The following is a 22,902-nucleotide window of genomic DNA, read 5'->3' as shown; positions in this document are numbered from 1 at the left end:
GAACCTGGCTCTTGACTTGTGTCTAAGGCACCCATACTTCACAGAACTGTAAATAACAGGTACCTAGTCTTTCAGACCAAGAAGTCAAAAGGCGCCAGATACAATGCTCTTCACATTTCTCCATTGTGTACTATTTGCTTCAGTTGCACTAGCACAGTGGGTTGCTGGGCTTAGGCAGACCTTTGATTATAAACATTTATTTTGCAAGTGCTAGAGATGAAAAGTAAAGAATCTTTAAGGTTTGCTCAGTAAGACAGTTACCATGTTAATGCTGACTATGGTTTGTGAAACTGAAATTTCTAGACAGCAGGTTTGCTAGAAGAGCATCTGCTGCTATAATTTATGTGAGCAGAGCAAAATTGGCAGAGCCCTCTAGAGGAGATATGATGTATGCTGCCAGAGGACTTTTTCTGCCTGCATAGCTCTACCACTTCCTTAAGCTTAACTGACAAAAGTACCCTTCTGTCAGTGTAGGGTTTTGCCAGCATAACTAATATTGGCTACGAAGTATGATTTTTTCCCCGTTTTCAGTAAAGCCTTGGATTGCAGACCTAGCCTACTTCTCCCGTGAGAAAATAAATTCAAATTAGGGAAATACGGTATATAAATCATCACTGGAAGGATTAAGAGTGAATATTATATAGAACTTTGGAACTGCTGGAAATGGCATCAGCTACAGAGCTACATAAAATGTATGAATATTAGAGAAAGCAGGAAAGGGCAGTAAGTTACACTGGAGTTACTGGTACATCAAAAATGAGTCTGCCCCATTATTACCTGGAAGAAATTATTAGAGATGACAAAGAAAATTTGTGCCTTGTGGAAAAATTGTCCTATGGGTGATTAATAGGCCACTTAGAACTTTGGCATATTCTCCCTTCCTCCAGAAATTTTTATCCCAAATATCACGATCCCTGGCAATATACAGGATAGACAACTTCGTCTTCAAACAAAACTAAAGCTACTGGTAATAACAGTACACGAGGATACATTAGATCAGTGGATTCAGAAATGCTTCCACCTAGGCTTCTCCTATTCTTACAGCTCACTGGATTACTTAAGATTTCAATAGAAATTGGTTGTATTTATAGAATCATAGAAAAGTAGGGCTGGAAGGGACCCTTGAAGGTCACTGAGTCCACCCCTTGGCTTGAGGCAGGATCATCCTTACCCAAATCTTCCATACAAATCTTTGTCTAACCTATTACTAAAACTACACAATCAGATAACCAAACCTAGCACAAGTAAAGTGGAGGGACATGGTGGTTAGCGTCCTGTTGCTGCAAGAGTTACCAAAATACAGGTTTCCCTCGCTTTATGCGGGTTCTGTATGTGCAAATTCGCTCTTATGCGGTGACCTTTTTTATACCAAAAATTCATTGTATGTGAGGTAAATTCACTGTTATGTGATCAGTGTGGTGGAAGCCTGCAGTCAGCTGCTTTGTGCACTGCATTGTGGGAGTGACGTGCACCAAAATATAGTCTCCTGTGTGGATCTGTGCTCCTTGCTTGTTGTCTGCAACGCATGTTTCTGTAATTGCCATCTCCATTACAATAGTGCCCTGTGCTAGTGTGTATTGTCTGCTGTTAGTGAGTACCAAAACTGTCTTGTAAAAGTGGTAGAAATGGGTCTGGGGGTCAGTACAGTTGGGGTCTTGGAACATATCCCTATTTGTTACATTGCAAAGTGGGTTCCCTTTTTCAAATTCGATTTATGCACCATTTTCCATGAATTCATGTACAGCATAAAGTGAGGGAAACCTGTATGCTTGAGAGATCCAATGAAGATAGGGACTCCCCACCCCAACTACAGGGGAAAGCAAAACCCACTACAATCTGTACCAGTCTGTCCATGGGGTAAAATTCCTTCCTGACTCTAAATATAGAGATGGGTCCAAATCTAAGCAGAATAACAAGACCCTCTATCCAAGAACCACTGGGTGGCAGTCCCAGCAGAAGCACTGGCACTCCCCAGTGCCATCATCTCCAGGAAGTTCTCCATTTAAGGGATTTTGACATCAGACATTACAACTATCATACCACCACCACTTAAGTCCTATACAGTAGCTTTCATTGCACCTTAAAAGTACTGTTCGCCTCCTTTTACAGATCCCTAAATAGAAACCAGGTAAACTGACTCCTACACTGTAGCACCTACCGACTGGACCGTGCTGCCGCCTGCTTTCTGGCCAGGTACATGGTATGTTTCTATATTCCAAAGGCTGTGTGGACAGGATATTTCAAAACAAATGGTAAACCTGGTGAAACTTATTTATTTATTTTGAAAGCCCTCTAATGTGGGTGAAGCATACTCTGCAACTTTGTGCTAACAACACTATTTTAAAAACAAGCTTCTGTGCAAAATATGAATTCACTTGGCTGGAGACTGCTCTGCTCTGTCATTTTAACCATTCTTCTGCTGCTGTTTCTAGGCTGCAAATCAAAATAGGTCTTAAACCAGCTCTCAGATGGAACTGCATGTATTCTATGCTGGGGAAAACAACTGGTAGAGAACAGTCAGGCTCTGGTCACTTTCTTCTTAGAGGAAGTGAAAGCTGAGGTGTTAGTTGTAGGTACAGCAGAGCTCAGAAGAGACTGTGATCCATAATCTCAAAGCCTTTGAAGAGTTAATCCTACAGATAAACCTGGGAGATGTCTGCCTATCTGTGATGGTGCAAGCTGTCACAGCTCTCACAGTCCACCTCAGGCGTCAAGGCAATTAAAGAAAATTTTATCTTTTGTATCTGAGATTTCAGCAGTGTGGAGTCAGAGGAAACACACAGTGTGGCTTCTGACTTCAAGCTCTTCCCCCTTCTGCTTTGAATCACATCAGTACAATACCAGAATGGTCACACAGGCTGGCTGAAGAAAATGTCAGGCAAAATATTAGAAAAGGTGAAACAGAGACAAAAGAAAAAAAAGACTAGGATCTAGCACCGGTGTGAAGAAAATCTATTTGGATCTGTCTATTTCTAATGAGTGGAGTTACTAGCTAAAGGTCATCCCAGACTCTCCAGTCACATTAACTCAAAATGTTAAGTATTGAAAGTATAACACTATCAGACTTTCATATCTTGTATGCCTTGATGTTTTTTTTTCTCTGAGCCCTGCCAACTAGTGTTTCCTATGAAATGTTCAAAAGGATATGATATCTGGCAATAAATCCTGTTTCCAGATAATATTGAAGGGCTTGTGCTCTTGAAATGTAATCTGCCCACAAATGATTTTAATTATCTATCTATCCAGGTTTTTATACTATGTACATCACCATAGCATTTGAACAGCTAATTTTTAAAGACTAAACTGTGATTGCAGTACTTGACCATGCACTGCCTTAAACAGCAATTATGCTGTTTCATCTCACAAGAGAGCTAATAACTGCTATATTTGCATATCTTCATTTGAAACATGATTATCTACCAAGAATTTACCTGATTCTCATAGAAATGGCAATCTAATATTTTACTGAAAGTTTCAGACTCCAAAATCCTAAAGAAAACCATTACTTCACAAAGGAAGACTCCGTTTTACATTTCTGGGCAAACAACCCTCCACTTACATATTTAAATAATATATATTTCTATTAAAAACTTGAGTTAATGTACAGGATCATTTTAGGGGGCAAAAGTTTAGTACTGAGCAATTCCAAAGTACTGATTTATCAGAGCTCTTCAGTATTCAAAATATTTGGTTGTTACATAAAAAAAGAATCCTTGGTCAGAAAGATGCAGTAGTCAGCTGACTGGCAGAATGATCTGGGAACTTTTCCCTGTTTGATGCATGGCCGGTGGTTTTTATAATTTCTTTCACTGAATGATAAAGCAGAAATATCTAATCAAATCCCTCAAAACAACAAATTGGGAACTATGAACAAATGACTAAAAGTAAAGGAAAAATAAGTAGGACCTACTAGAACTTCTCTCTGCACCGTGTGGTTATGGCTGACTGTACCTGATGACTTTGACAGGATTTTGCTTTTGGTCCAAGAAATGCTGGATTCATACCAAACTATATCTTCTCTGTACTGTGACTTATCTGTGGAAACTAAAACTGAGATAGCCGCTACTAAATTTAGTAAACTGAAAGTCAGGATAGGTAAAAGTGGTAAAAAATGTATAGGCATCAAACAGCAAGAACAAATGAACTGAAATCTGAATCTTCTAAAAAATGAAGACATTACAGAAACATTCAAGGACAGTATAGCTTGAGTCATTATGTAGAACAGCTAGAAACTTAAGTACAATGCAGAAATGTAAAACTGCTAAAGAGACAGGGATTTAGAACCACTTTTATGGAAAAGTCTAATGATAAAAGTTCTAACTCTAGATATAGAAGAAAATTCTATCAAAAAAATCCTTTCCGACTACAGTACAATATTATCCATATTCAGATATTAAAAATAAATATCATATCAACGCTAGCTCATGTTAGAGACTGCAATGAAATTCTGCTTCCTGCCTGTACTATAAAAAACCCTGAATTTAAAGAGACTTGTGCTATGCTCCCCAGACACATGGGGCAAGACAAGGGACTTTTTAGTTTAAAAAAAAAATGTAAGCGAAAGAAAGAAAGAATGTTGTAGGAACAGAAGCCTCTTATGAGGCAAAACTCACAGCTACTTTTGATGGGAAAGAGAATATGTTCTGTGATCAAAATCAACAGCAAGATTATTTGACAGTATCTAAGACAGAGCTCAAGGCAAGGCCTACGACACAGGAGAAACTAACAATGATTGTATACGATCTCATTGTTTGTGGTATCAATGTTCCTTTTGTTGACACATCCTTTTTTCCCTCCCTACCTGTTCTATGTATTTGACAAAAATATTTGCTTATACAAAGAGTATTTGTATCATAAAAAAGTGTGGATCTATAAGATGAATCTTTGTTATAGCAATTAGAAAGTATTAGATTGGTTAAATAAAATACTGCAACATTTTCTGTTACAGATTCATAAACATTTTAACAACTGGTGAGACACTTCTGTCAAACAAAGTGAAACAAAAAGCAAAAACAAATAAATGATGGAATTCTATATCGCTTTTTAAAATGTCATACTTTACTAGACATCCTCAAGAATTGTATTATTATTCAAGTTTTACAAGATGAGCTTTGTTCCCTCTTGGAATATACTGACCTACTTTTGCCTTACCAAAAAAAAAAAAGAGATAAAAAGTCAGCAAAGATCAGTAATATAGTATCATCTGTAAGTTTTTCTACCTTTTTGCCACATCATAGCACTTTTATCATTTTATAAGTTTTTTTTTTTTTAATGGACTCCTTTTGTTTTACTTTTATGCATTGGCACATAATATCATGAAAGTCTGGATTATATACATGTGCCTGTGTGTGTATGTAAACGCACATCATACTTTTGAGTTGGAAGCATTTTGGTTTTCTCTTAGTACTGTGTATATAATATGTATGTGTACACACACATCATATACACAATATGTTTCATGAAAAGATATTAAGAAAAAAACAAAATACTTCCAACTCAAAAGTATGATGTGCATTTGTAAACTGCTGGAATTGGGATGATAGACTCTATAGCCTCCTAAAAAAAATTCGAAAGATTGCACAAAACCTCTGCAAGGTGTGGGGGTCCTACAGTTTTTACAGATGTTACATCAGTATCTGGAAAATATGTTTTATCATTTGTGAAGAACTTTATGGTATAATCTCCTTAGTGAGGGAGTAAGGACCGATTTTGCTGAACAGTGCATACCCCTATATAATAAGACGCTAGTTCTTTAGGATGACGGCAATTTGATATAATTGTTACTTCAGATGGAAATTGTGTTCATAGCAGTGGATGTTTAACAACAACAACCTTGAACAAATTATTGTGATGTACTATCATTAAACCACCATCTAAAGAAACTGGGGGGGAAATGCATCTTTATAAGTTTGACCATATTTGAGAATGGAAAGTAATATATATTTCCATGGCACAGAATGCAAAGAACTAAGATGTACTGTTGGATGCTCCTAATAATTGCTTTTATAATGCCCTAAAATTGATTGATCCCACTATCTTCAATTACTGCTTCTACTGCACATATTATAATGATGAATCACATGATGCACTTTGCACGTTATTTACAGACTCAAATAAGGAAAATCAACTATAATGTCCAAAAGCCTGCTAATGCAAAACATCTGCAATTGCTATATGGCCTGGAACTTTGAAACGGGTCATAGTTAAAAACCAAGAGAGAGGAGCTATGGGAAAAGCACTGCATCAATAATCTGACAAACATCTTAGGGCATCTCTAATAGAAATACAGCTTTAACAACATTAATTAATAACAATAGTAGAGGAATAAGATGATTTATCTGTTTGACATAAAAGGAAAGGGACAATAAAGGCATATTTTGGCTTAACTACCTCAAAATAAGTAAAAATAACCACAGTGGATTGGACCAGTATCCTGTTTTCAGCTGCAGTCATTTGAAAGTTCATGATCCTTCCAAAGTTTTTCTGTTTTTGTTTTTTAACCAGTTTACTCCTGTAATTCTGATATTCTTGTTCATGGAAATATCCTTTTTTTTGGCTGATGTCATGGTCTCAATGATATCTTATGATAATGAGTTCAATGGGCTGTGTAAAAAAGTATTTTCTTTTATTAATTTTCAGTTTGTTACCTTTCAGTTTCATTGAATGGTTGAAGAAGCATTCAATGAAGATGAAAGGTTGCAAACAGAAAATTGATTTGTTCTTGTATTATGGTTAGGTAACACTTGTCCCATAGCACATACAGAAAATTATGTTTTCATAATTCAGTGTTTCATTCAATTTCTTTCAAGGATAAAGTGGGCGTGTCTAGACTATACATGAGTTTTAATGCCTGTTCAGCTAATGTGCATTAAAATAGGTTAATGTGCATTTTTCTAGTATGTCACAATGGAGGTACTGAATTTAATGCACATTACCCAAAGCACATGGAGGAACATGTAGACATGCCAAGTATGTGATACAATTAAAACCATATTTATTTATTGGTGTGCAACTGTTTTCCTACATGTGGAAACCCAAATATGAGCCTTTATGGGCATGTACAGACATGCGTGAACATTTGGTTCCCAGGGACAACTGGCAGTGGCACACCTTTCATAGAATTTTCATAGACATTAGGGCTGGAAGGGACCTCGGGAGATCATTGAGTCCAGCCCCCTGCCCAAAGGGCAGAAAGTCAGCTGGGGTCATAGGATCACAGCAAGATAAGCATCCAATTTACTCTTGAAGGTGTTCAATGTAGGTGCTTGAACCACCTCCGCTGGCAGACTGTTCCAGACCTTGGGGGCTCGGACAGTAAAGAAATTCTTCCTTATGTCCAGCCTGAAACGGTCTTGCAGGAGTTTGTGACCGTTCGACCTCATCATCCCTCGGGGCGCTCTGGTGAACAGACGTTCCCCCAGATCCTGGTGGTCACCCCTGATAAACTTATAGGTGGCCATCAGATCACCCCTGAGCCTGCGCTTTTCCAGGCTAAAGAGTCCCATGGCTCTCAGCCTGTCATCGTAAGATCTGTTTTCCTGACCTCTGATCATGCGCGTGGCTCTCCTCTGGACTCTCTCAAGCTTCTCCACATCCTTTTTGAATTGTGGAGCCCAAAACTGGATGCAGTACTCCAGCTGCGGCCTCACCAAGGCCGAGTACAAGGGGAGAATGACGTCCCGGGACGACCTTGTGCCACAACTACTTGTCCCAGGGAAACGCCCATGCCATGTGCACTTTGGCGCACTGAAGTTACCCCAGGGGTGGTAGGAGAAGCTGAGGCCAGCACTGTGCTGGCCAGAGCAGCCTTCCCTGGGATCCTGGGGGGCCTCCAGGGGCTGCAGCTGTGGCGATCCTGCCAGACAGAGCCTGGTCAGCATCCACAGAGTGGGTCTGGGTGGCCTGGCTCTGCTTTTCAGTGCAAGCTGCCCAAGTGTGCACTGCTCAGGGGGTTTTTTCCATTTTTTTTTTTTTTAAGCCTTGGATACCCAAGGGTCAAAAAAACCTGTAGGAAAAAAAAATGGAGCAGTGCACACACAGGCAGCGCACCTTTGCAGCACAGAGAACACCAGGCTGTGCAGTATGTGGTGCTGCAAACGTGTTTGCAGTGCAGCACACCGCATGCCCATGCTCATCTGGACGTGCCCTAAGGGTCAGATGGAGGCTGGGACAGAATCTTGCCACCTGGTTCATTTTTGGATTAGCAGGTGAATGCTACATTCAGATACCTGTCATGATGGCCCAAGATAAAAGATGTAACAGATGGAGGAAAAGGAATTCATTTTGGACTGAACTGAGGGGAAGAAAAAGGGAAACCATTACTCCTGTCATCTTAATTCTTTACTGTCACTGACCATCATTACAGCAATTTTTTTTCTTGAAGTGCTAAGTTCTACTAATTTGTTACAAGTTCTTCACTGTGTTTACAGTTTAGTGTAAAACCGGACCTAACAGTTAGTGGAATTCTTGTCTCTGAAATTCCCTCCATCTGAGACACTGTTATCAGCCAAGATAATCCCATTCTACTGCCCTAAACTACAGGTCACGTTATGTATCCTTTGTGGAAAAAGCACATTTTTCACATTGCGGGGGATAGAAAATCCACTGCAACAGATCAGGTTTTTGAATGTGAATTTCTCTCTCTCTCTCTCTCATGAATGACCAGTCTGTTTCCATTGTGGATTGAAGCTGAGGAACTTGTTATCTGAGGAAAAGGTAAGAACAGATATTATTTCTAGTCTTCATTGTGCTATGGTTCACAGTTTATTCAAAAAGGATTTTCACAGATTTGTCCATTTATAGTGAGATGCTGGAATATTTTTAAACACTGGTATCCATAATTAGATGTAGCGTATATCCTCCATATTCTATTCAGCACTAAGACTGACCAACTGTAAACTTTTGGTGAATCTGATGATCGTAAGATCATCCACCATGCCACAGAATACAACATGGGTTCTGAGCCTGGAGACTGGCAGCATTCCTAAGGAAATGATTTTGATGCTTAATAAAATAAAGAATATTTACTGAACTTATTTGTGGAATGAAAGTTATGAAATTTGTGAGAACTATTTGCCTGAATTAAAAGTAAAATACAGTGTTTTAGGAAGGAAGTTCCTACTTCAAAAAACTCGTATGTTTGGAGATAATAGATATCAGAAGGTCTACTTTACAGACTGCCCATAAAAGGTGCAATCTAGGTAGTCCTGTTAGGATCAGAATATGGTTCCAAGGCCTGTTCTACTGAGTGTAGAGCTGAGATAAAGGTTGCTGCTCTAAGAATGCACATAATATTGAGATTTGTAACAAAAATGTTATTTCTTGAACTTGTCATTAATATTTTATTAAAGATACTACACCTCTTTGCCTAGGCTCTTTTATATGTTCACATCACACTTCCTTCTAGAAGAACATGCCTTACTTGTTGAACAGGATGGTTAAAATACTAGCCAGTAGAACCCTTAATCCCTTAATTTAAGTGTTGATTTCGAACCTATTTGAGCCAGCATGGAGATTTCATTTTTGAAATATCAGGCCTCTCCTGTGAAAAACAATGGACTTAGTCTTTAGGTTAATCAAGCCTGAAAAGATGGCTTTTTCAGACAGAAACAGAGTATTACAACACTCTTCTTCCTAACTGTCATATGGTCTGAGGAAGCACTAGACAAGACATATATAATGTTTCCCAGCTTTGAGACAGATCATTCACTATCTCGTGTGTTAGGTACTAACACAGAAAAGGCAACAGAATACTTTATTTTCTGTTTCCAGATGCAGAGATCAATCATCATCGCTAAAACTGACTTATGAATGTGAATATTTCTGGGTGTAGGTTTCTTTAACTCACTCCAGGCTTTTTCCATGGAAGCCCGGGTGTCTGTTTCTTCCTTACCTGGCTGAACAGAGAGACTTCTGGGGTACGGTTGACCTGTTTATTTATGAAAATTCACTCAGACATATTTAGTGCACCTCCAGATGTTCAGGTAAAGGCAGGATAGGATCTGATGTGTGACCAATGCCACACATTCATGGAAGGAGGTGTGATTGTGGGATCCAGCTTGAGATCCAATCATGCCTTATTGCCAGTGCAGGGGGAGCCCAGGATCACAAGTAGCAAGCTCTCACAGTTTGGAGGCCTGCAGCTGACAGAGCGTGCAGCTGTGGCAGCATCCTATGCCTTCTTTTATCATGCTATTAATTAATTGAAAGTGTACCTCAGTCACAATTTAAGACACCATTCACTGGTTAATCACATCGTAAGTGTAACGTGTAGGTGGGGCCTAATTGTCACAATTAGAGCACATCTGTTATTCAGAGAAAAAACAGGGATTTGAGATACAAATTAATCACTGTGTTCTGGCTGGTGGACGCTGGGCTCTCTCTCTTTTGGATTCATATTGGATCTGAATCAATTCATGATCCTCAGCTGGGAACTAACATGGGGATTGCTCTGCCTGGCTTGCTAATGGGTAGATCATGGCAATAAATCTGATTCTCTATTCCCAGTTGAAGAACCAGATGGGATGGGAAAATTTATCTCTGCCAACTGACATTATAGGAGATGCGGAAAGGATATCACAAATTATCAAACACGTTTTATATGAACTCTGGTTTACTGAAGCATGAGACCAGCTCTTCCCAACAGGCTCCAATAAGAACTCCAATAACAGCTTTGTTTCTTGGATAGCACTTATTTTCCTTTATGCCTGCCTTCATCTTCTGTTAATAGTCTTTAAAAATGAACCTTCTAGCTGGTAGTATTCGTCCTGAGCACAGGCTCATGACTAACTTCCATGGCACCATATGCCTATGTTTATCAGAAATCCAAGCCACTCCAGAAACAACGTCACTTTGCATGTTTGTTTTCGTTTTCTCCTTGCACAAAGCTCTGATCAGACAAATAGTCCAGGAAGATATAAAAGCTACTTGACGTCAGTGTTAATGCTGCCATAATCTTGAAGAACTCCAGGAGCTCTTGTCAGATCAAATGGTACTGATCAATTCTAGAGAAAAAAACTGCCATCCACATGCAAAAAAGGAAGTGTCTGTGGGAATACACAGATAAATCTCTATCAGGAACTTATCTGGATTTTTCAGATGGAGCCCTCCTTTGTCTGTAATGACACCCATTTGAGTTTGAACTCATGTACATTTGGGAACCTTCTGGCTTCATAAATTGGAAGTTATGGGTACTAGGAAGAAAGAAATCATGGACTATTAGTCAGCTGATTACTTGCTTATTTTTCCACACCTAGCTTCTGCTGGTTCATCACTCCACTGCCAGTTGCAACTGGCTACAGAAGTTAGGAACATGACTCACACAAAGAGGCAGCCAGGAATGACAGCCCAAGGTGGAAGGTGGTGAAAACAGCCTGATACTTTCCTATTTCTTTAGGCATACCAAGAAACCCCCTGCTACCTTAAATCCTCACAGGGAGCAAGGGAAAAGATATACTACTCTAGCTTATCTACAGGACTGTCCAACCTCCTCATTGATTTATGATCCAATTTACACTTCTGATTTGGAGATCTGACCTTCCTTTTCTAAGAAGGAAGAAGGTAGAACACGATGGCACATAAGAGTAACTCATTCAGAGAAGCATAAGTTTCCATAGGTGACAGCCGACTTGTTAGATGCTAGGAGGAAGATTATTTTGTGCGTGTGTGCATCCACACACATGTATCCAAAAGAACCAGCACAGCTGTTGTCTGGCCTTTGTGGTATTGATTGTGTTCTGTGACAATAAGTGAAGAAACCAAAGGGTAGAATCAGATATGGCATTTTTCAATATCAAGATACCAGTGTAAGATGTTTATGATGCAACTGTTAGATCTGCATGATTCTGTAGTAATGAAGTGCAACAAGATTGCTCCAAATTTGACAATTTCATTCAAGGTCTGGGCCATTTATTTAATTTGGATTACTACATGACTATGCAGACATAACCATGAGACTGTAATTGTTGACATGTGGCAGCTCTTCTTCCTCTCTTTTATAATGTGCTTATAATGTGCATTTGTCCATACACGAGCATTAAGAATTAACAAACATGTTTCACTTTGTGAAGAAGAGCGGCTGTGCTACACTCCAAGAAAGTAAGTGAGGGAACAAGCACTGATTATATTTATTTTCCCTCTGTGAGTTCATAATCCTGATTAAGAGGTAAAAGCAAACTGGGATCAGAGATAACTACTTGAAGCATTTTTGGAGTGAGCTCCTCAAACAAGCCAGTCTTTCTGCTTGCTCTCAAAGAAAGTACTAGCGTAGGGTTCAAGGCTGACTCTGCAGAAATTCTCTCTCTTTACTGCTTGCAAAACTCATGGGACAGAATGGTCTAATATCCCAAGAAGCTCAGTTTGAGTGATTAGTAGCAATTACTGGTGAAACTTGTTATGGAGGTGGTAATAGTGGGAGAAGGCTGGACCCAAAACACCTTTACTTCAGTTTTGGAACTGGCAGGGGCCCCGGTATTCCCACTGCCCTGCATTTCGTGAAAAGGCACAGGGAGAAGAAGCCATCTGACCTCTGCAGTCAAGTGTGGCTATGGGAACCACTGTCCACCTGTTGTACTTGTCACTATAGAACTCATGGTGATGACGGGAAGACTGGTGAGAGACTTTCCATGCAATATTGCCTGGATCCCCCTTCCCCACCCAGACTGTGCTATGAAGTGAAACCGGTCCAGAGTAGGTTGAATTCTCTAAACAGATAACTCAATAAAGTGGTGAAACAGGAGACATAAGTTTTCCTTTTGCCTCTGATCCTTTTGTCACCATCATTTGCTCTCTGCAGTGTGTAAACAAGGTTGGGAATTATAAATTACTGAGTCAAAATGTTGAACAGAATTTTGAAAAAATGATTTAAATCGCTCCCCCAAGAAAACGTCTGTGGTAGACCTACTTTACCTGCTATGCTACTGGTCTTTGTGGAGGCAGATAAAAACTGGAAGAAATTTCTGGGGTAAGGCTTCCTTTCCTGTCAGTGACTGATAGGTCTGGCTCCGCCTGCAAGCTGTAAGCAGACTGAAATTCCACAGCAATAATAATCTGTGAACTTTAGCAAGTAGAAGAATGAACCTGTCAGCTCATGGAGAAAGAGCTGTTACCACAGGGTAACTGCAGCTCTTAGAGAAGTTGAAGCTAGCAGGAATCCCATTCTACATGGGTGAAATCAAGAGTCTTTTGAAGAACAGTATATGTTGGGGCTGTGCATTTACCTCAAGGTCCTAAGGTGTTAGTGCATAAAGGATGGAGGGTCTGTGACCCTATCTTCCTTTGTGTCAATTCAAAGCCTACTTTAGCAGAGGATGACAGTGGTAGGGATGGAGAACATGTGGTAGGACTGACACTGATAACAGCATCTTATAGAATCAGCTCTACAGGGCAAGTAATGGCTGTTCTTTGGGCATGCATCAGTGCAGATCTCATGCTAAACATCAGACCAGAAGCACCCACTCCAGCTGGTGGGAGAGGGCATTAACCTCTAGATCAGTGGGATAGTGATCATAGCAGTATTCTCCCAAACTTAGCATCTACCATGGCAATGAGATCTAATGGATAATGCTTAAAGTCCGTGGATCACTCCATGACACTGCATTGCATGTTTTATAATCTGGCACAATATTGAAGCAGAAAGAGGATGTACCTTGTACTTCGGTAGAGTGAGCCTTGATATTCATTAGGAAAGCGTCTCTCTCTTTTCTGGTTGCCTGGAGAAATCTACTGTGTTTCTACTTATGTGTTCTTTGTAATGAGATGGCTTGGCCTTTGGAATGCCCAACTATAGCCAGAAGTGAATGAGGACACAATCTAAAAAAGTCTGGTTCTGTTAATGTAGTAAAAGTAAAGGCTCTGGAAACATTCAGGGGGTTTAACTTCTTCTCTCCTGAGGCAGCATGAGGCTTCAGAAATAAGACAGGCAAATTGATTGATCAATTCAGATGCAAGGCACCTTAAGAATGAGGTCAGGGCAATATTTCAACTTCACTTTATCCCTATAAAACATTGTGTAGGAGAGTCAGACATAAGTGCTTGAAGCTCACTCACTCTTGGCTAAAATGACAGCAACTGGGAAGACTGTATTTAGAATGAGATGAAGGAAAAAGCATTCTGGAAAGAGGTTGAAAAAGAAGATGGTATAAAGTCATTAGGGTTATCTCATCTTTATGACACTACATTCAGAGTTTAATGGATTCCAAAGACGGAAGGAATGAATGCCCCCTCCCCTCCCTTCTTGTTAATATAGCACACTGCATTGTATTGTCCATCAAGATCTGCACTGTAAAATTTTGGAGAACAGATGGCTCTGAATTCTAATGTTCAAGGGATGTTGTTGTTGTGATGGTCCAGGAAATATGCAAGAGGTAAGAATTCTTGTGGGTGATATCTTTAACTGCATGGTTGGGATAGACATAGGCAAGCTTTTGGGTACCAAAGTACCCTTCCTTAGGTATCTGGGAGAGAAGCTCTGCTGTGTTAGTTCTGTTGTGTCTGCTTCTCTCCCAGAACACACCTGCCACCCTGCTGCATGTGCAGCTCCCCCCTCTGCTCTTGGCCACCCGCCCCTGTCAGTGCACACAGTCTAACACCTACCTTTTCTATACACGGCCCAGCTCCCGCTTCTACTGCATGCGCAACACAAACACTCTAGCCCTCCCTGCCACATATGCAGCCTCCTCCCATGAGTGAGGGCAGGAAGTAAAAGACAGAGGTGTGCAGGATTGCTTAAAGAACCTAGTTGCCATGGTATGAGCAACAGTGCAGGGGGAGGGGAGAGAGGAGGGAGGAGAATGGGCCATGCCAGAAGCCTGTGGGCCATATGCTAACCCTTCAGGGGCTGTATGTATCAGAATATCAGTAATTTGATCTGCAAAACCTATTGGGCTCTAGCATATCATTGAATGGGTCAAGAGAAATATTTTGTGAATGCCACACTGACAATTTCTTAAGTGGTCTTGATTATGACTTAAGGGGGAGTCATAAGGAGCAGGCCTCCTCCTTGGGGTCACTTCCTAAGAGCAGGGGAAAGGGCTTTAGTTGCACTACACAGACCTCTGCCATTTGACTGTACAGCAGGTTCTCATCTTCTATACCAGCGGTTCTCAAACTCTGACAGATTGCACACCACCAATTTAAAACGATACAACCTTAAGTACCACCAGCTCATTTTTCAGTTCAGCCTTGAGTACAACCAGTAAATTTTTGTCATATAAATTAATTATAATAAATCTGTTAACGTGTACCACTGACAGGTTGGCTGCGTACCACTGGTGGTACCCATGGCACAGACTGGGAACCGCTGTTCTATACAAACCAACATTAGTCCAGTCTCTCTGCTTACCTATTCCTAGACTCTAGTGAGTCCTTAAGCATTTTACTGCCTTCCAGTCTTGCCACTCTGGTCTTCTTGCCCATTCACATCTAGTTTTTCACTCTGGACTTCCATAACCAGACTGCCCTGCATTGCTCCAAGTTTTCTGTCCTCCTCCCATTCACTTCCTTGATCATTCTTTCCGGTTCTTCCCCCGCTCCCAGTTCATTTTCCCCAGACTACTCGTCCAGCCAATCATAGGTTCTACAGTTTACCGCCTCATCCCAATCTGACTCCCTTTCACTCCACCTCAGAATTTACTAATCTCAAGTCAATCTTTTTTTCTCACTTCTATTGGTTTCAGTTCTCCGTGTCTAACCTCAGTGCTCTGCCCTTCCCATCAACTCCACATGGTTCCTTTTCTCAGTCTCTGCCCAGCCAGTCACAATTCTCCATCCATACCCCTCTTTCCACTTGTTCTCAGTCCTCTTGTTGAGCTAATCCCCAGTCTCCTCTAATCTCTAGTTCACAAACCCCTTGCCCAAGCAGTCTGTACCTCCTTTCCCTAGCAGTCTCAGTTTGTCCCAACAAATCCTAGTTTCTTGCTTCTGCTTCCAAAGCTTCAATCTCACATCTTCAACCCCATTCTACTGCCTTCAGTCCTTGCTATCTGTGGCTCTTATCTCTGCATTTGAATTGGGTGGCCTCTTTTTCATGCTACCTGAGCACCTGTAGAGAAGAGGGATGTTGAGAACAAATAGATAGGCTCCCTCATTTCAGTTATGATGCCCTGACCTGGACCCAGAATAGTTTGGATAATGAGGAACTGCAGCTGCAGGGAAAGTCCTTCTCAGTTTTGGGTTCGAGCAAACTCATTTTGGAACACATCCTCTGGGGAATTTAGCTGTAAGCTTCTGGCAAGTCTCAACTAGGCAATGCAAACATGCATTTTTTCAATGGCTTATAACTTGTCCAAATTTGATAATTTTTTCCTCACAGGCATGACTAAAAGCACATTCCTAAAACAAAGGTTACTCTTAGATTAACTCTAAGACCTTGTTCTCACATACAGAAGAACTACTAGGTCTGAAAGGAAATGCTACAAGAGATTTTAAATAGGAAAAACACTGTGTTTCCCTGTCCTTTTTCTTGGAAATGACTGCATAATTGTGGTGAAATTTAAAAATAAATCAAGAATACAAAAATTCAGGCCAGGGCAGTTGACCATTATGGAAGATTTCAGCAGAAACACTCAAAATCTTCTGAAGTCTTAGGCCATGTACAGGCATGACATTTCTACCAGGGAGAATTTCTCTTCTGGTAGAAGTGATAATTGTACAAGTATTTATTCAATCTCTCCCTGGGGTAACAACCTTGCATGTTCCCCTCTGGGTCTGCTTTGGGTGGGGGGGAACAGTGAGGACCACCTCAGGGTTGGGGCTTTGCATCACTGCTCCCCCAGACCAGTTTCAGAAGAGAGGGGAAGAGTGGGGCATTGCTCCCCTCTTCTTCCTCAAGCCATAAATTGCCTGGTTTAGGAAACAGGACAGAGTAGGGGCTTTGTCCCTTGCTCCCTCCACCCCCGGGGAACGGGGACGGTGGGTGCCTGCAAGTGCTGGCTTTTAAATGTCAAGGTGTCACATGGCATAACACTCGCAAAACCCTGCACCCGCAGCCATATATGCAGGGCTGTGGCTGCTGGGTTTAAATTAAAAATTTAATTTAATTAAATTTAAATTAAAAACAGCCTTACAAGGGTCCCCAGTCTAGGGAGTGGATGGATGGTGGTTTCCCTCTGCTCCTCCTGTTCTTTGGGACCAGATGGAGTGGAGCAGCCTTCCCCAGACTGATCACCAGTCTGGGGAAGACTCAGAGAGCAAGAGAGATAGGAACCATAGGCTAGACACCTGTATTGCTCCCTCTGCCGGAAAGATTTCTAGCAGGAGAGATTTCTCAAAAGTTTCCTCCACTAGAAATTAATGCCTGTTCATGGCCTTAAGCTGCAGAAATCAGGCACTTATAATGGGAAGTGTTGGGCAACCTTAATAAGTAGCATTACCAGCTGCACATACAGCAATATGAAATTTCCCCACAATTCCTTCATATGCAAAAATGACATAACTTTTTTGAACAAATTCTCCTTGGTTAAAACAAGTACAAAAAAGTCACTTTTAGATACAGTAGGAAAATTTCAGCCAAAAAGTAAAGGTATCCAAAATTCTAACCCAACATAAATGACAAAAATTCTAACCCAACCCAAACAGGTGAAGATGGAAATGGTTCTCCTGCCATTACTGTCTGACCTATTAATTTCGCACATGTTAATTTTTCATCTAGATAGTTTGTGGAAATACGTATCAGATTAAGTAAGTTAAAGAGAATGAATAAGCTGTCACACAAAAATAGGGTAGCTGATTTTTCAAGATAATCAGTGATAAGAACTAATATATATATGCAAGATTTCGAATAACTTGCTTCACGTAAAGAAAAATGCACATATCAACAAAATGCCTTATCAGAATGTCTTATGATAATGCACTGTGCTTAAGCTTTAAATCATATAAAGAAATGACTAAGGTTTAGGCATATGAATTGTTGTAATGTTCACTTCTGAAGATCTCCTTTTACTATTATTTCAAATTTATTATATTAATGGGCTCTTTATGAGCCAAATAAAAAGAGCAAAGATAAGCAATCCTGAAGAAACAGCATATTATAACGTACGTAATACATGAAAACAAAAGAACAAATATATAATGATTCTAGCTGTGACACAGTATGTTAGTGAGGTTGATAAACTGCATCTTCATGCTGATAGCATGTTGTACTCTCAAATCTATTATGCTTTTGAACTGATGTGCTATTATCTTTGGACAACTTTCACACCAGGAGATGATCCCTGCTAGCGTAATTTTAAAAACAAAAAGCTTACAAATAAGATAAATTTCATTGCTGTGTTACCTGAATTAGTATCAGTTAACAGTAATTTCACATAATGTGGTTCATTTGGCAAAATGCATGCATTTGGTGGTCCCATTACAAACATACATAATATGGATCTGTGTGATTCTATTAAGTCTACTAGTTAGCAATTATGCATCTGAATCAGAATTGTGGTAATTGATCTAGAGGGAACAACAATTGTGGGTTTTTTGTTTTCTTACAGTATGCTTACGTTTAGCTTTTAAAAAATAAAAAATCTAGAGATTTATTTTTTTTGCAGTCTCTTCAAATTTGATGAAAAGCATTAGTTATCTAAATTTATCTTACCAAGTTTTAATCTGTGTCTGACTGAGAATGTCAAGAGTTGTTAAAGAGGTTGTATTCAAGGGGCTTAGACTAGATGACTCTGGAGGTCCTTCTAATCCTATATTTCTATTACTCGATACTTTGTCTTGCACAGTGTCATTAACTGCAATGAGAATTTTTTCAGAATAAAATGATACACAGCAGAAGTTAGGGTATCCAAGTCATAACGCAAGAGTTTTCATTTTAACCATTAATGAAAGGACAATGAAGCAAACAGTACACTTCTAGAGTTTACTATCCAAAGAGGCTGAGTTAATCAAAAGCTATATTGTTTGGTCAGGTATTCTCTTTGTGGGTCTGAATTTACAATATTAAATATTATGATAAAAATGGTCAGTATTACAGAAATGTAGTCCAAATAGAAGGAGTGCATTAATATAGAAAGTTAAGTAAATATGGAAGTGTTAAACAAAATAAAATTTTATTTTAACATTATAAATTGACTGGTTTGCTGGCATGGAATTCTTTATTACTAGGCATATATTTATCAGCAGTGTAGATTTCACACTAATCTCTATAAAAACTTATGATAAAAAATAGAATGTTTAGTACTAGAGGCTCTTTCTAGTTGATCTATGCTTAAATTGGAATAATATTCATAGTTATCTAATAAACATGAATTAAATATAAAAATTTACAAATTAAGGATAGAATACTGCACATCTTTACTCACATACATATTTTGTGAGAAAGTTCATGGCTCCAGGCCCTAAAGAACTAGCACAAATTCAGTTATATTTTTGTTCTGTAAATATAAACTCACAAAATTTGTCATTCATACAGCAACATACTTTTATTTTTACAAGAGAAATATTTTTAAATGTAATAATGTAATTTTAAACACAGATGCTAAAGATTGACCAAAAGGTCTCAAAAGGTCTCATTTAATCAGATTTTGAAGTAATTTTTTTCTTCTGTGTCAGCAGCTAGCATCATATGAACACTTAGAGTAACATACCCATAACTGCTATCGTGATATGTTGGAGAAAACACATCCATCTCTATACGGTTGTCATGACCATTTGCAAGGACTGCTTGATTTCCTAATTTTCTACACACAGAGATAAGATACAAAAACAGGGCATTAGAGTGAACATTTCAAATTCAAGGGTGGGATTTTTTTGCTAAATCTGTATAGGTTTAGCTTATGAATAACTATTGAGGACTCTATTTGTCTATCTGTTTATTATCAGACTGCAAACTCCATTTTGACTTGTGGATGCTAACAAGGGATGTTCTGACTTGAATGAGAAGTTGGCTACTGCTGGTGGCAAATCAGTTTCCAAGTCTGAAATTGGGGTTGGAAGGAGGGGTGCAGAGGGGAAGGAGGAAGGTAAATATGCAAAACCACACATCTGTCTGAACTGCTATGAGTCTCTCAAGTTATGAACTGCAAGCCCAGAGTCTCAATGAGGGATGCATACAAACGTTCGTGTCTAACTGCAGAATGATTCCAAGAAGAGAAGCCGTATAGACATTCAGTCTACAACCACCTTCTCGCCCCAGCTTCCTGGGCCTTCCTCAGACTGGAGCGATCCTGGTTAAGAGAAAGAGATTAGAGCGTTTTCTGAGTCAATTTGGATTCGGAGATTCAGCCACTGAATCCGGCTGAATCTCCACTGAATCGAATCAGTGACTGAAGCTTCGCACAGCCCTCTGTCCACCTCTACCAGGGACTCCTGTGTGTGAAGCAAGCAGGGGGCTCGCAGCACTGCCTCTTGTCCTTGACTCTGTGCTCAGGAGCCAAGCAGAGAGAGCAATGGGGCAAAGTCCTCACTCATTCCATACACTTGGGACTCTGGTATTGGGAGCAGGCAGGGGCTTTGCTTCATTACCCTAGCTGAGTGCAATTACCAGCCTGATCAGCTTCCCCTGGAATCCCCTGCCTCCTAGCTGAGGGCATTGATTTAGAAGCTGGCAGGTCCAGGAGCTGGGTTTGGGGAGGCTTTTCCCAGGCTCTGTTGGCTTTCCCTCCCCTCGCTACACTCCTTGTTCTTCTGAACAGTGGATTTAAATTCCACAGGACCGGTAGCTAGGAAAGGCTTCCAAAGCCTGGCTTGCCTGCAGGGAGGGGAGGGGAAGCAGGCAGGGGGCAGCACTGGTCTCTGTGCTTGGCTCCTAATGCACAGCAGCCAAGTGGAGGCAGTGGTGTAACAAAATCCTTGCCCACTTCTCATACTGGTAACTCCAGAATGAGAAGCAGGCAGGGATCAGTTGTGGCTGCTCCTCCCCTCCTGTCTACATTCAGTCTGCAACCACTTCCTCTCCCCTGGATGGCACAGGAGCCTTTCCCCTACTCCATTCCTCCCAGTCCTTCAAAGTTAAACCAAAGGGAAGTGTACACATGGTCAATCTCCCAGAAGAAACTGTCCTGGGAGGAATTTGTACATGGCTGTTGTCAAGTTATTTTTTTCCTAGAGCTGTCATTTTTGCTGCAGAAGAAAAAGCTGAAATGTCTGCACACTTTTGGTTTCCACCATGAAAACAGCAATCCTCCCAGTAGAAACTGAATGCCTGTACAGAGCTGAGACTGGAGCTCTGGGAAGGGTACGTTTAAGACACTGTGGAGTCTGGGAGATCAGCACTTGTTCCAGGGATGTAAGACAGTTGGGTCATGACGCTGTATTTCCATTACAAGTAACAGACAAGGAACTTGTGTGCCAGACATCTGTGATATGTTGGAGAAAGTGCAGCAGACTACCACACCAGGGGAAACATAAGAGCATGTGGGCCCAAAACAATGGGACTCAAATGCAACAGCTTAGTGAGTGTCTGACTGAATGAATGCTCGTCAGAGCTCTATGACAGAGAAAATGTGATTTTTTTTTAATTGCTAAAAATTCTGATCCACCTTTAAGATTATGTAATTAGCTCCTTTAAGTCCTGTGTAGTAGGTGAAGGACTACTTCCCCAGTCTTACACGTGGGGAACTGTGACACAGGGAAACTGAGGGATTTTCTCAAACTCACAAGAAATATGGAGTAGAATGAACTCAAGTTGCCCAAGTAACCTATAAACTTGCTTGTAACCTATAATCTGAACCATCCTTTCTCTGGGGCAAAGCATGAACACAGTTCACTGAATTTGGGCCAGCCCAAACTGAACTAAAAAGCTGTCTGTTGGAGGCGATAATGAATCTGACTGAAATACTGTTACTGGATAGAGCATATAAACTACTTCTGTTTTAGAGACTTAAGGCTTTCGCACTTCAGAACACAGTACTTTTTGGAGGCAATCAGCCTTTATGCAAATTGATTTAAAATTCCCTCTGAAACGATTAACAAGTCTTTTCTCAGTATCTTAATCAATATTAAAAGGTACTGGTTTCACTGGATATCACCCTGATAAAATCACATTATTGTCCCATAGTACAAATGTTTCATCATGGGTGAACAGTTCCTACAACCTTCGCATTCTTAAATAAAGTTGTGGTCTAGTTTCCTGACTGCTTTTAACACAATACATCTATACAATCCTTTTTTATCACTTTCCCCTTTTAGATATTTTAGTGCTTTTATTGTTTCCAAGATGTTGAGGTATGTGGCAGTTATTAATTATTTCTTCAGCAATTACTGTTTCCTTTGCCAGAGAAAAGTTAGCCAGATTAGTGATGTGATAATACAGTATAATGTTCCTACTTATTGTTTTAATTATAGTTGGAAACTGAGGGGAAAAAAACCCAATGCAACATTAGCATAAAACTATAAACATTGTATTTAGTTCCTTGACCTGAATGAGTGCTGAGAATGTAGTTCACGGTCTATCAAGCAAAATACGTTTCCATCTTTGCTATCCAATTACAATCTCACATCGTAAATTCAGCTAAACAGAAGGCAAAACTACTCTTTTTTGATTTAGAAATACCTTAACATAAGTTTATTCAAAATCTACATTCTCAGAGCTGAAATCCTAGACTGGAGGTGGGGATTTCCTCATGCTCACAAATTTAACTAAGGAATTTAGGGCTTAAAAGTCCCCAAACAAAGCTTGAAAAATAGTTTCATAGTTTCATAGTTTCTAGGGTCGGAAGGGACCTGAGCAGATCATCTAGTCTGACCCCCTGGCATGGCAGGAAAGATTACTGGGGTCAAACGACCCCAGCAAGATGTTCATCTAACCTCCTCTTAAAAACCCCCAGGGTAGGTGCCTGCACCACTTCTCTTGAAGTTGGTTCCAGACCCTAGCCGCCCTGACCGTGAAGTAGTGCCTCCTGATATCTAGCCTAAATCTACCCTCTGCCAGCTTGTGACCGTTATTCCTGGTCACTCCTGGTGGTGCTCGGG

At 40.2% G+C, this 22,902-nt stretch overlaps 1 protein-coding gene across 8 annotated transcripts in view; it reads right to left on the bottom strand.

Moving 5' to 3' along the window:
- The window catches only part of TENM3 (teneurin transmembrane protein 3), a 456,764-nt gene that overhangs the window by 172,123 nt on the left and 261,739 nt on the right, over positions 1 to 22,902 (bottom strand). For 5 of the 8 annotated variants that reach the window (XM_019534649.1, XM_019534650.1, XM_019534651.1 and 2 more), the window contains one exon: positions 19,578 to 19,670. The exons of the other annotated variants lie outside the window; for them this stretch is intronic. In XM_019534649.1, the coding sequence (XP_019390194.1) occupies positions 19,578 to 19,670 (93 nt within the window). The remainder of the gene's footprint in view (positions 1 to 19,577; positions 19,671 to 22,902) is intronic. 8 annotated transcript variants of the gene reach the window in all.

This window comes from Crocodylus porosus, unplaced genomic scaffold (assembly GCF_001723895.1).
Source record: "Crocodylus porosus isolate Cpor-Errol unplaced genomic scaffold, CroPor_comp1, whole genome shotgun sequence".
Classification (NCBI taxonomy): Eukaryota; Metazoa; Chordata; order Crocodylia; family Crocodylidae; genus Crocodylus; species Crocodylus porosus.
This window is presented reverse-complemented; position numbering and strand designations above follow the sequence as displayed.